The sequence below is a fragment of the Lagopus leucura genome, unplaced genomic scaffold (genome assembly GCF_019238085.1).
Source record: "Lagopus leucura isolate 7727_CA_CO unplaced genomic scaffold, USGS_WTPT01 Super-Scaffold_100004, whole genome shotgun sequence".
Classification (NCBI taxonomy): domain Eukaryota; kingdom Metazoa; phylum Chordata; class Aves; order Galliformes; family Phasianidae; genus Lagopus; species Lagopus leucura.
In genome coordinates, this window is record NW_024962264.1 from 2,760,196 (window position 1) to 2,775,557 (window position 15,362).

The 15,362-nt window shown below is 37.2% G+C and overlaps 1 protein-coding gene across 1 annotated transcript in view; it reads right to left on the reverse strand.

Moving 5' to 3' along the window:
- Window positions 1-8,526: 8,526 nt before the first annotated feature.
- The window catches only part of FSTL5 (follistatin like 5), a 238,833-nt gene continuing 231,997 nt past the window's right edge, over window positions 8,527-15,362 (reverse strand). Inside the window, exon 15 of the mRNA XM_042871332.1 lies at window positions 8,527-9,901. Coding sequence (XP_042727266.1) covers window positions 9,199-9,901 — 703 coding nt within the window. The 3' untranslated portion in view covers window positions 8,527-9,198. The remainder of the gene's footprint in view (window positions 9,902-15,362) is intronic.

Here is a 15,362-nt window from a genome sequence, read left to right on the forward strand (position 1 = left end):
ATATATATCCAATTAAAAGGAAAGCATATACTAAGTTTAAACGATTGGACAAAATTATATAAATACATATACATAAAATAACAAAGTTAGAGAACCACTGTCCATTCTTCTGCAAAGGTAAAGGACTTACTACCTCATAAAGATTAAAAATAAGAACATTATGACTAATAGCAAGATTCTATTTTTTCTTCTAGTAGATTAAAATAAGAAGAATGTTAATATTCATAAGCTAGAAGAAATGATTTTTCATGCATTACTTCTAAAGAGAAAAAGGCAATTTCAGTATCATTCAGTCTTTTACCAGTAACTGAATTTGTCAAACTTTGTGAAGTATATAGCTTACTGAAGACAACTTTAACATCATTTTTAAAATACTGGCACACCAAACATGGCATTTAACCCATTAAGTGGTGACAGATAGAAGAGATTCAAGTGAAATATGTATTTTTATACACTGGTTATGATTCTTTATAAAATAAATGTCAATAGATTTTCCTGTTGAGCACATCGACTTGTTAGTAGTTCTTTCAAGAGTTATTTTCACATTACTATAAATAAATATATATATATATATATATATATATATCTAGAAGCTAATTTTAAGAACTCATGTCAAGGAATGTAAATATCTCTGCCTTGGAAATGTAAAATTCTAGTTTCACTCCTGTATTACAGAACCACCACACTCTTCTTTCCCCATTAAAAGAATGACATAGATTACTAAATTCTTTGTTGCTACTACTATGTACATCAATGTACTGATAGACAGTGGGCTGAATATGAGCCAGCAGTGTGACCAGGTGGCCAAGAAGGCCAATGGCATCCTGGCTTGGATCAAGAATGGAGTGGTGAGCAGGACCAGGGAAGTCATCCTGCCCCTGTACTCGGCAGAGTGCTGTGTTCAGTTTTGGGCACCTGAGTACAGAAAGGACACGGAGGTGCTGGAGCAGGTCCAGAGAAGGGCAACAGGGCTGGGGAAGGGCTTGGAGAATATGGCCTGTGAGGAGAGACTGAAGGAACTGAGGCTGTTCAGTCTGGGGAAGAGGAGGATGAGGGGAGACCTTACTGCTCTCTTCAAATACCTGAAAGATGCTTGTGAGCAGTGAAAGATACCTGAAAGATGCAGTGAGAGCGGGGTTGGTCTCTTCTCACTGGTGACAGGACAAGAGGAAATGGCCTCAAGTTGTGCCAGAGGAGGTTTAGGTTGGATATGAGGAAATACTTCTTTACAGAAAGGGCTGTTAAGCACTGGAATGGGCTCCCCAGGGAGGTGGTTGAGTCGCCATCCCTGGATGTGTTTAAGAACCATTTGGATGTGGTGCTCAGGGACGTGATTTAGCAGAGGGCTGTTAGAGTTAGGGTAGGATGGTCAGGTTGTGGTTGGACTTGATGATCTTTAAGGTCTTTTTCAACCTGAGCAATTCTATGATTCTGTGATTCTACTATGTTCTGCTGAATGTAATGTCTTCTCCGAAACAGTTTCTAATGCTAACTTAATTATGATTTTGACCATTTCCTCTAAATGTAATTATTTTAGTGAGACTATGATGCTTAGATTAGGGTTTTTTTTTTGTTTTTTTTTTTTCTCTTTAGCATGCCATAACACATATAACCTAAACAGCTGCTGCACTTGGATAGCTGTTACCAAGGACACACTTGGGTGAATGCATTCATATTTGGACATACACTGTCTCAGAGCATTTGAGACCTTATCTACAAGGCTGTACCTCCTTCTTCTGAGCTATTTTTCAAACGCTTAGAAAGGAGCATTTACCTTCATGCATTTCATCTTGGATAAGACCTATTATGAGCTTGGGATTTCCTGGAAGCCAAGAAATATATTTCAGATTTCAAAATGACAATATCCTTGGTTTAAAATGAGATGTTCAGAGCTAAGGATTACAAGTGACAAGATGTATTTCTTTTCTTTTCCAGTTTTTCTTAGACTATATTTCATTTTAGCCTTGACACCAGGGCTTTTCATTTACTAACATGTAGTTGAGTACCTGTTGTACAAGTTCAGTCAGAAATTTAAACTGAACTAAATTATGACTGGCATTATTTCCATTCCCAAATCAGAATCATAGAGCTATGAGATAATTCAGGTTGGAAGCTAATAATTGGACTTTTAGATCCCTAGTACAATGCTCAGCTCAAAGCTCCAGTTGTAATCCAGCTGTCTTGAAAACCTCCATGGGCAGAGACTGCACAACAATCCAGTGCTTGGTTGTCCTCACAAGAAAAAACTTTTCCCTTCTATCCTGCCTGAAACTCATTTCACTTTATGCAGCTGTGTCTTGTCATCCTGGCACAAACTGCAATGAAGAATCTGTTTTCATCTTTTTTATAACCTCTCCATAGTACCAGCAGGTTGCTAATAGGTCTCCCCGAATATGTCTCCTCTCCAGGCTTAAAAAGCCCTTAATTTCAGCTTCTCCTAGTAGGACTTGGAGGAGAAAAGTAGAAACTAGGGTTCCAGTTTTTCCTTTCACTCAGAGCAGTGCTTTCAGTCTAGATATCTGTATTTAAGAAAGCCTTCACCTGGAACAGGCATGGTGATGACCATGGTGATGAAGCACTTGTCTAACTTCACCAAAATAATGGTGAAAAGTGTGACAATTGGTTACACATACAGTCTGGAAAATATAATAAAAAAAGAAGTATTATTTTTGAAGACAAAGAATAATATTATGACATGCTCAGAAATAAATGCAAGTTTCAGTGTTTCAACAGAGCTTGGAGGGTTATGAATGATTTCATAAATGAATGAAAACATTGGGAAAATAATTCTGTAATAGCAGCTCTATAAACACTAATATTTTGTCACATGCATTTCGTCAGATAACAAATTTTAAAGGAAATAAAGCTACTGTTTGTATATTGATCCCAGATTTAAGCATTTTTCTAGTTACTTGCGTGAAGAAGGAAGGTACAGGTTTTTGGTTTGCTTTTAAATAATGTTCACCATAACCTTATCCATAATCTTCTTTATACTAGGCTTACTACTTCCATTAAAGCACTGGATTTGGACACAATCTATCAGAAGCAGGGTATCATCAGGCTACATTGGTACGTGACGCTTGAATGCTTAGTGCTAAGTTAGTGGGAAGTGGCTCAGGTTTAGGTGTTGCTGCTAAATAGCTGTGGAGTGTACTGCTAAGAGTCCTTTCTGCCAATGGAAAGCACTGGGTAACTGCTTAGAGAAGTAGAGAATGAAAGAGACGGTCTAGAGGTAGCTAAGGAAACACAGTGTGAGTCCCTGCTATGACTTCAGGTTGTTTCTTCTCAGCTTGAAGGAGCCCTACGGTGTTCTGGATTTGAGTTGAGAAAACTAAAAATTGCCATAGAGACTCTTTTGAAGGCAAAAGATGTGGTCTTACTTGTCTCTTAAACTGCTGATGCAGAAAGAGCAGGGAAAGGTTTCTTCCTTCTTGTACCCTAATTCAGTACTGATAGCACTTGACTTGATACAGTCTAATTAAAATCCACACATTTATGTGATAAGATTAAATCAGACAAAACTGGTATTTGTTGATGTATAAAAGAGCCTATAAAGCTTATCCAACTGTACTGGTTTTCCTTAAAGTTGTTTGAGTGAACGACTGCCAGAATAGGGGCAATTGAAAATGCTACTGAATACAATTCTTAAAATATTCACTAGGAAGTTACCATAGTAACTAACTGATTCATTTAAAAAAAAAAAAAAAAAAAAAAATAAATTGAAATGCATTACAGATGTTCTCTTCAAAATATCTTAAAAAGGGGAAAACATAGCAAGTACAAATGATTGATAATTTTTTCCAGAATTGAGACCTATCAAATTATTTACCAAATATCCTGCACAGTATCATGCTACTGTTCAAATATAAGTTAAAAACAAATGTCGAAAATTAAACTGAAAATGCTCTTTCATAGAATCATAGAATGGCCTGGGTTAAAAAGGACCTCAAATATCACCTACTTTCAACCCCCCCGCTATGTGCAGAGTCACCAACCACCAGACCAGGCTTGGCCTTGAATGCCTCCAGGGATGGGGCATCCACAACCTCCTTGGGCAACCTGTTCCAGTGCCTCACCACCCAGAGTGAAAAACTTCCTCCTAATATCTAACCTAAACCTCTGCTGTCTTAGTTTTAAATCATTCCCCCTTGTCCTATCACTATCACCCTCATAAACAGTCATTCCCTCTCCTGTTTATAAGCTCCCTTCAAGAATTGGAAGGCCACAATGAGATCTCCCCGAAGCCTTCTCTTTTCCAATCTGAACAAGCCCAGTTCCCTCAACATTTCCTCATAGGAAAGGTGCTCCAGCCCTCTGGTCACCTTGGTGGTCCTCCTCTTGGACTCGTTCCAAGAGCTCTGCATCTTTCTTGTGCTGGGGACCCCAGGCCTAGATGCAATGCTGCAGATGGGACCTCACAAGAGCCGAGCAGAGGGAGACGATTACCTCCCTGTCCTTGCTGTCCCCACTCTGTTGATGCAACCCAGAACACAGTTGGCCTTCTGGACTGCAAGCACACACTGCTGGTTTATGTTCAGCTTCTCGTCCACCAGGACCCCCAAGTGCTTCCCGCAGGGCTGTTCTCAAACAGTTCTTCTCCCATCTTGTATAAACACCTGGGATTACCCCAACCCAAATGCAGCACCCTGTACTTGGCTTTGTTGAACCTCATTACTTTCACATGGGCCTATTTCTCAAGCCTGTCTAGGTCCCTCTGGATGGCTTCCCTTCTATCCAATGTATTGACCACTCAGCTTGGTGCCATCTGCAAACTTGCTGAGGCTGCACTCGATGCCATCATCTGTGTCACTGATGAAGATGCTGAAGAGCACCGGTCCCAAGACCGACCCCTGAGAGACATCGCTTGTGACCAGCCTGCACCCTGACACAGAGCCATTGATGACAGCCCTTTGGCAGTGACCAGCCAACCAATTCCTAAGCCTCCAAACAGTCCATCCTTCAAATCCATACCTCTCTAATTTATAGAGAAGAATATGATCAGGGGTCATGTCAAAGATTTTGCATAAGTCCAGGTAGATGTTATCTGCCACCCTTCCCCCATCCACCAAAGCCATCACTCCATCATAGAAGGCCACCAGATTGGTCAGGCACGATCTGCCCTTGGTGAAGCCGTGCTGGCTGTCTTGACTCACCTCTTTATCTCGTATGTGTCTTAACATAGCTTCCAGCAGGATCTGCTCCATGATCTTCCCAGGCACAGAGATGAGGCTCACTGGCCTGCAATTCCTCAGGTCTTTCTTTGTCCCTTTCTTAAAAATGGGAGTAATGTTTCCTTTCTTCCAGTCATCGGGGACTTCACAGCCACAGTTTCTGTTTAAATCAAACTGAGTATCTTTAGCTAACTCAGCAAAAATACATTTTTATATCAATAAAACCTTTATAATTTGTAAAGCTGCTATTTTGCAAACTGCATTTAGCAATATTTGATTCCTTGCTGGAATTTTGATACTGTAAAGATGTAACAAAAATGCTGTTTAATAACACAAAGGAATACCATATTCAAACTCAGATGTTTTTTCAAAGAAGTTGAATCTTTCCATGAAGAGTCACTATTTAAAATTGAAATCATACAGTGATACTTAAATATTCATTTGCTCTTTATCACTTTTCAAGATAGTCTTACTTCAGAATACAGTATGAGCAAGAAGCTCAGTAAAAAATCATATACTTTTAACCTTATTGATATAATTCATAGCAATAGATAGAATACTTTGAAATTTGGTTAATCATTTTTGCTATTGCATTTCTTAGACATGCTGATAAAATGTATTTTTTATATTTGCAAAACATATTCATTTTGGACTTATGCACTCTACCTTAGCAAAGGAAACTCCTTAATCACAATCCCTGCTGAAGAGCACTGTCGTATTCTTGCATTGTATTTTTCTCAAATTGATTAGCATGAAGAAACACAGGGGAAACTGGGCAGCTTTAACAGAACTTGGTTTCATCCATTTCGTCTCCATTATCTTCAACTTCTTTTCTTTAATGATTTTCTGCAAGGAAATTCTAAATCTCAAAGGTTTATAACAGCTTGTGGAGTAAAATGCAGGTTTGTTTTTTTTTTTCCTCTGCTTACAGCATCAATCAGAAAAGAGAGGAATTTAAACTAACTTGCTACACCTGGGTTTGTTTTAAGAGAGATCTGAAATACCGAAGACAGTGTTTGATTTCTCATTTATCATTGGGGTCAGAAGAACTCCTGGACTACAGAAACCTATTTCAATTCCGTAACAAAGGGGAAAGAAACAAACTACGGTCTTTGATTTCTATACGGTCTTCTATTACACTGGAAAATCAAGAAGCTGGCAGTTTTCTTTACCAAACTGCCTTAGCTAAACTCAGAGATGTTTTTAGGGAGGCATTAGAGAAATTGATTTTAAACAAGAATTATAAAGTGATTGGGAGAAATTGTATATTCGATGCCTGTAATATTTTGACATCACAAAATCTGTTAGGTACATTAGTAGAGATTCTGGTCTCCTTTTTCATAAAGTAACACGTTTTATCTACATTTTCAAGCTCCTCTGTTTGTCCTAGGTTGTTAATACAAAAGAATAAGTCAATGCCGAAACTGACAACAGCTGTGCATTTTGAGATTGATTCTAAGGGATCATGCAACATGGGGGAAGGGAAAGGGGAAGGAAAAGGGAAGACCTTACCTTATAGCAGCCTTCTCGAACCTAAAGGGGGTCTGCACAAAAGCTGGAGAGGGATACTTTATCAGGGAGTGTAATAATAGTGCAAGGTGCAATAGTTTTAAACTAAAAGAAGGTGCCTAGATGCCTAGAAGTCTTCAAGGCTTTGAATAGCTTGGTTTAGGAGAAGGCGTCCCTGCACGTGGTAGGGGTGGAAGGAGGGGTGAACTTGCCGGACTTTAAGGTCTTTTCCAACTCAAACCATTTTTGGGATTCTTTGACTCTATGAAAGGAATTTTGGAATTTCATTACTGTAATGAGATCCAATTCTTATCTTTAATTGTTAATGCTTACATAAAGAGAGGCCAAAGCACATATATATTCCAAGTAGATTGGTATACACCAAACAGATTGGATAGGGAGCTATTTAGCTGTGCTGCTTGAGTGGCATGCATCTTGGCTTAGGCTCATATGTTTGTACAGCTTCTAGACTAAATGTCTTTGGCTTCAGGATCTAGGCATCAGAATATATGTCTATCTACATTCTAATTACTCTGTGGCTACTTGATTAACTGATAAGCTTTCCTCTGTAGCAGCCAAATAAAAATTCCAGTTAGTTAAATCCCTCTACAAAATTTTCTTTCCATGTTAGTATCATGTATTTTACATATATTTGTTTTACACATCAAAAGGCAGATTCACTTCCTTCTACCTTGCTTTCACATAAAATACATGTTAAATGCCACTCCAATGTGACTACATTGGAGCATTCACCAAAATCAGAACCATTTAAAATTTATGGGGTTTATTCTTCTTTTATCAAGCATTTTCTACATACAGAACATTCACGTGGTGTAAGGTACAGAAGAAAAATGCATGAGACAGACTACTGCAAATAAGTGAATAACGGACAGTTCACACGACTCTTGTTTGTTCACAATGGAGAAAGGTTGTTGAAAAGGAAAACAGATTCAGTAACTAGAAATGTAAGCAGACTCTTAATTCAGTTAAATGTACCTACCAGGAGATTTGCTCAAGCTAAAGAGAGATTTACTGTATCACAAAGGGCAGGATGCTAAATGTACACAAGATTACAATGCTAGAAAATTCCAGATTTCTAAATTTACACAATCTAAATCAGGGTACAATTTTGTTTAAAAAAAGTATTTTTTTTTTTTTTAATTTCCTTCTGAAAAAGGAGGTCAGTTTAAGAGCTTATAAGCATTCCTTAGCAAAAACATAATAAAAATAAAAACACTCCCAAACTTTTAAGTCATTGCTCTAAGTCTGGATAGTTGTTTACTGCTGGCTTTCTTATCCTACTGACTATTGTTATTTTATTTCTTAGAATCTCATTTTTCCCATTTAGATGTTTCCTCATCATTACAATTAGAATTTTACGTTAATAAACTTAAAAAAAAAAAAAAAAGATTTTCATGGTGGAGGTGGGTTTTTTGTGGGTTTTTTTTGCATTTTTTTTCACTAGTCCAATCGGATGCATGAAATACAAAATTTGCTGAGTTACCCAAATGGTTTAATAAATATGCATCAATTATGAATGAGAAAAAAAATATTATCTACTTGTTAACTTCAATTCTCTGAGTTTCCAGCTTCCTAAAACGTACACATTTTTTAAAAAATATCAGTTTTCTTGTCAGTAAAAGTAAAGCTTTGTGTAGTCAGATCTCAGAATTTGGTTACTCTGAATAAGTAAATGCAGCGGTTCTCTGTAGTAGAACTCAGACTCCTTACTGATGGAACTCTGTGACAGCTGAAAAACCTAACATCTATTCTTTTTCTTAAAAAAGAAAAAAAACAAACAAACAACCAGCAAAACAGCTTTCTCAATTAAGACTCGTCATAAAAATAAGCTTCTTGAATTTCACTGATCAGAAAACTGTGCACTGCAAATATAATTTCTTTTTTCTCTTTCTATGTCCCAAAGCTTGAGACAAAAATTTGATAGTAAATGTTTCTCTCCAATGACAAGCAATCCTGTAGTCACAATGGGAATAAGTTATACAATTTCTATGCTTTACCTTTCTTGTGACACTTTCACTTCAAGGCACAAAAATATTAAACAGTGAACTGACAAAACAGGACATCCTATTTCAGTTTAAGGAACAAAAAGTCGTACATCTCTCATTTTGTGTCTGAAGCAAAGCAAACCAATATTTGAATCATATTCAATTCTTCCATTTACAAATGCAAAGTATCATGTTAAATTCCCTGAAGCTTTATGGTTTTTCCTATTTTCTTTAAAGTAATGCATGGTATTTGTCATCAATTTCAATATGTAGTAATTCCAGTCAACCAATACAATCTTGGTTGATATTTAATAAGGCTACCATACTAGCAAATAGCTGTTGCTTTAGTAACTTATATGGAAATTGACTCAAATTGCATTCAAGTCAAAGAAATATCAGGCATAGAAGGGTTGAACAATTTCAAATGAAATTGGTGTAAATTTAAAGAATGCTGTAATTTAAGTGCAACATACTGTAAAACTATTAATTCAGCAAATATTCAACATAGACTCTTATGCTTCCCCAACCCAAATTACTGTGTTGCCTCTCTCAACTTCAGTGATTTCACAATTTAACTTATTGAGGCGTCCATCCAGGATAAACAGAGATTCCTTGGAAGGGGTCATGAGATACTGACCAAAAAGGCCACTGTCTTTTATAAGACGGTTCTTACTGTTCCAAGGCCATTCGCCTGCCCTGACAGGCTCCTTAAGACTCTTCACCATCTTAACCTTTCCAGAGGAGAGCTCCACAAAGAGAACGTCAGTTTGTGTACTGGAACTACAGTAGATGTTGTATTGATGAGCTTCAGTGAATGATGGCTGAAAAGCTACATCAGATATGTGCAAATTTGTGTGAATGTCAAATGAATCTTGTATTTCTCCTCTCAACGTTATGGTCTGGATCCTCATGAGACCCTTTGCATCATCAATACTGACAAGGTAGTGTCCATCTGGAGAGATGTGTGGTCTGCCTGTTACATCGCCATTGTATCCAATCACAGAATCAGTAACACTATCCACTATAAGCTGTGGCAGAACAGCACCAGTGGTATCAGGTTTACAGCAGATAAAAAATAATCCTCCAAGATGTGTATAAGCCAGGGACTGAGGAATGCAATTATAATCCTTTAAACTAATTGTCTTGATGTACGACATAGTTTCAAGATCAATCTTCTGGAGCATGGGCTCATCTTTATGAAGAATAAATCCAAACCTGGAAGGAAAAGCACAAAGTCAAAGAAAGAGCTATTGTATGCATCATGTACAAATGTGGAAAGGCAATATAATGAAGTACATGAGTTAATACTTGCAGCAGTGTACAAATACAATTTAGCTTCAGATGTTCCAGAGATGAAGCATTTTATATTATTTAATTTTCAGTGTTCTTGTAATTATATTTTAAATTGTGCCAAATAAAATATCTAAAAATCATTTCTCTGATTAATTGGCAGTGTTTTATTTCTATAGACTCTAGGGGGAAAGTAAACATTACTCTGAATGTCTATTCAGTTAAAACTTTTACAAAAGCTAGGTGGAAGAAAAATATTAAATATCAATAGATAATACATCCCACAAGCTTTTATTCACTTCACATTCTTCTTCAACTTTCTTGGGAATCAGCTTTATCCAGAGCTCATTGTTATTCAGATAATTATCCTAATTTTTCTCATTCTAATTCAGCAGAAATTAATATCGTAAAAAGATTTAAGTTTATGCCTCCCAACTACCCAAAACCCACATTTCTTACATTTTTAAATGAATCTTTATACATTTCAATATATTCAAGGAATTCTCACTGAACATGAATAATATGATTAAACCTTAAAATTCTAGAGCTTAATGTTTGTAACATTTTAAACATATACTATATGACTATTCTCTGTTAAGCTGTAAGTTCTGACTGCACAATTTTTTGATTGCATGTATGCAAAAGCCAGTGCTCTAAATACTGTAAAGTTATGTCGAAGTTTATTAGTCTTGTTTATAATCTAAGGACCGTTCACAGCACTCCTCTGAAACAGCTGTTTTCCTTTGGCACATTTCTTAACATTTTACTTTGAATCTTTGATCACTACAGTGAAGCATTCTTGCTGCTGTGTGATGACATTTAATCTAAAAATACCTTTCAGATCCTATCCATATGAAGAACCACAATGTTTCAACAACTCAGTGGTTGAAAATAGTACAAAATTCCACATTATACTTTGCAAGCCCAACATATTCAGTAATCCTTGATTAAGGAAAAAACATGCAGAAAGATTTCAGGACACTGCTCAGCCAGTTCCTCAGATACGGTAGGTTTAATTATATTTGTTCTTCTTCTTACCAAACGTGTACAATTTTCTGGAACATTTTTTAATTTCAGCCCTACTTTCCAAAATCCTTGCATCCTGCTTCAATATCATTGGACCATAGTACTGCAGAATAATTTCTGCCTTTTTTTTTTTTTTTTTTTTTTTTCCTGGATGAGTATTAAATCAGGGCTAGCTATCACTGTTGGTTATTAATATTATTTTCTTCTAATGTTAACACTCCAAAGAAATTTTCCAGTTCAAACTTTAAAAACTCACAATTTTAGACACTGATATAATGTGGAAAACTTTAACCTAGAGGTAAGTGCATTAAAAGATCAGCTATGGTAGCAGAATATTAATATGGTGAACTGAAGTAGAAGTTTTAACTTACAAAGCATTTTACAAATATCACAGTAAGTGAAGCAAGAAGCTGAGTGACTTCCCTATGGCTATATCATGATCCGCTGGCAAAGCCAGGGTGATGATACAAGTTATTTAATGTCCAACACATTTTTTTACTGATCATGATACAGGTTACCCAAACCAGTGCAAATGAGATCTTAAGAGAGATAGATGGGAGTAAGTGCAGATAACCAAAACACATCTTTTTTAATAAATCATCATAGATCATGAAATCCTGCTTCAAAATTCACTTGACTGCGTACAGCAAGGATCAGTTGCAAATAAATTTTAGCCCACTGTCCAGTAAGCTAATTACTGCCCTCTAACAACCATGTGCATCTGTCTGCACTGCCTTCTTTCCAGCATTATGAACATCTTGGCATGCCAGTTTGTGGATACACTGTGTAGTGTGGTTGACACACATGAATGACATCCAGAGAGACCTAGACAGACTCAAGCAGTGGGCCCAGGTGAACCTCATGAGATTCAACAAATCCAAGTGCAAGGTCTTGCACCTAGGTTGTGGCAGTGCCCACTGTCAGCACAGGCTAGGGTATGTAAAACTGGAGCACAACCCTGCCAAGAAGGTCCTGGGGATACTGGTGGATGACAAGCTGGAAATGAGCCAGCAATTTGCCCTCACAACCCAGAAAGCAAACCGTATCCTGGGCTGCACCAAAAGAAATGTGGCCAGCAAGTCCAGGGAGGTGATCCTGCCCCTCTGCTCTGTGTTGGTGAGTCCTCACCTGGAGTACTGCATCCAGGTGTGGAGTCCTCAGTGTAAGAGAGATGCAGACCTGCTGTACACGTCCAGAAGAGGACAACAAAAAATGATCCTGGGGTAGAATACCTCCCCTGTGAGGACAGGTTGAGGGAGCTAGAGCTGTGGAGAGGAGAACACTCCAGGGAGACCTGATAGCAACCTTCCAGTATCTAACGAGGGGCTATAAGAAAGAAGGGAACAGATTCTTCAGCAGGGTCTGTGGTGATAGGACAAAGGGAAACGCTTTCAAAAAGAGGAGAGATTTAGATTGGATATAAGAAAAAAGTTTGTTATGATAAGGGTAATGAAGCATAGGAACAGGCTGCGAATAAGGTGCTGAATGCACCTTACTCATTCCTGGAGACAATCAAGTTGAAGCTGGACGGGGATCTGAACACCTGATGTAGTTGATGTAGTCCCTGTTCATAGCAGGGGAGTTGGACTAGATGACCTTTAGGGGTCCCTTCCAACACAAAATATTCTACGATTCCATGGATTCTAAAGGAAGCTTTGAAGTATAAAGATCAGCTGAAAAAAAAAAAAAAAAAAAAAAAAAAAAAGAAAGAAAGAAAACAACCCCTATGTAATAAAATAGTATAATTTACCAGATCGTTAAACAATGAATTATCAATACTAAAAGGTTGCCTTCCAGTGGTGTCTATAATTCCAACTCAGTGGGGACATTTCACAGAACTGATATTAGTGGCATTTTATTGAGAATTTAATACAAACAGCAAGTGAATGAGCTGAGCTTCCACTATTCCACTGTTTGGTTGTCATTCATCTTTTTGCTTCTTTCACTTAAAGTAAAGCCAGACTATTTTGACTGGGTAAAGAAGTTGGCACTAGAACTCTATGTTTCATTCTGTCTTGTGGCTAGCTGAATTCAACCCCCAAAGCTACCATAATCTAATAACTTTTCAGAAGCACTTAGTTTTCCAGAAGGATTAAAAAAACACAGCCACTCATAATCATGCAATGAAATTGTGCCTGTCGCCTTTGTGCTCTTAGCCTGTTTTTTATGACTAGGCTGTTGGGGAACAAGTGATACTTAAGAGTAACTTCACTTTTCCCAAATGATTTATAGATAGATGGTGGTGTGCTTAATGCAAAATTTCCACGTATAAAGATTGATATTCAGAAGTCTCCCACTGTTCATTAAACCATGATCAATATTTATGAGAATCTCAACCCTCATGTCTCTTCTATGCAGTGAAATCATACACTATATTCAACAGCATATAAAGGCATTTGTCAGAGTGCATATTGTGAACTGGTGCAGTTCAAGCCTTCAAGATATGAGAGCAAATCTTCACATTTCCAATTCTTTATTTTTACAGTTTATGCATGTGGGAAACTGTAGCCTGTGGGCATAACACTCCAATTGGAGTACATACTAGATCTCAGAAATCTGAGATTGTTTCTTACTTTACTTACTGTATATGTATGAATAATAAAGATTTTAATACCAGACTTTCAACAATTTCAATCACATCAAAACTTTTCAATCACATCATGACAAACTGTCAAAAAAGAGAAATCTGAATAATTATGCTTAGCAATTCTACAGCACTTTCCATCTGAGGAATGCACTGGGTTTGGCTGCGATGGAGTTAATTTTCTTCATAGCGGCTCAGATGGTGTCATGTTTTAGATTTGCGACCAAAACAGTGCTGTTAGAACACTGTTGCTACTGCTGAACAGTGCTTGTACAGCAGCAAGGCCTTTTCTATTTCATCTTTCCCTCAACAAATAGGCGGAGGGTGGAAGAGTCTGGGATGCAGCCAGGACAGCTTTCTCCAGTTGACCAAAGACATTCTGTGCCATATAACATCATGCTCAGCAATAAAACTCGCTCTGAACAGCCACTGCTTGAAAAACTGGCTGATTTGCGGGTGGTGACTCATGCTTTTGCATCACTCTTTTTTTTTTTTTCACTCCTTCACTTATTAAATTGTCTTCATGGTGAACCATGAGCTTTGTCGCTTTCAGCTATCCCATTCTCTCCCACATCTCAGTAAATAAAAGTGAAGATGTGTGGTGGTTCAACTGCCAGCTAGGGTCAACCCACAACAAGCAGACATTAGCAGTCTGTGAAAACTAACGAGCTTTACAATACCAAGATGAAGGGAGATGGAGAGAAATAAATTAAATGACTTGTCCAAACTAACTGAATGGAGACAGGAAGAATATCCTAAAAGGTGTTAATTGCAAAATGCATTTTTTTCAACAGTGAAGTCCACATGAATGAGTGCCCTATTTTCCTGTTTTTGGAGGCATTGGGGGCAGGTGTGAGGAAGCAATAAAAAAACTACCCTCATAATTAAGAGTGGAATAATTAAAATGAATAAAGTTAATAGCACGTTATAAATGATTGAAGAATCACAGATTTGTAAGCAATGCAAGGGACCTCTGGAGATCATTTAGTCCAACCCCAATTATAAAGCAAGTTCCCTACAACATATCACACAGGAAAGTGTCCAGAAGGGTCTTGAATATCTCCAGGGAAGGAGAATCCACGGCCTCTCTGGGCAGACCATTCCAGTACTGTGTCACCCTGAGAGAAAATACATTTTTTTTTCTGTTTTCTTCTTTTTATTTAGATTTTTTTCCTTTTTATCTGTAAAGGATAAATTTCAACGTTCTGCAACGTAAAATATCAGAAAAATTGCTTTCAGGTGAAATTAATATGAAAATTGACATGGAATGTATTCACTATCTTAAATATTAGTGACATTTTGTTTAGTAGAAAAATATACAGTGCAGACAAATGACTTCATTTATTTTAATGCTATAGCTAGAAAAAAAAGTTTTGACACTCAATTACTAGAATGTATTTTAAGAATGGAATTTAGTATTCAGATTTAGGTAATTGTAAGTCAGTACGTAATGCAAAAGCAGGGAGCAGTTAACTTAAACAAACATTCAACTACCATGTTCATCAGCTCTCATGAAAATATTTATGCTTAATCCTAAGGGGAGGCAGCATGCTTAGACTTCCATCTAGAATGGCAGTGACAGAATTTTGTGTACTATGATAGATTTCAAGTAATACACCTTAAATAAAGGTGCTTCAGACTAAGCACATTTGCAAAATGATTACAATGCCACAGCAGCCAGTGTAATTTAGAATTATAGTTTTTTTATAATCTGGTCTTTTCATCAGTTTATTAAAAAAATGATACACGAACTAAGAAATTGTAAGTGACAAAACC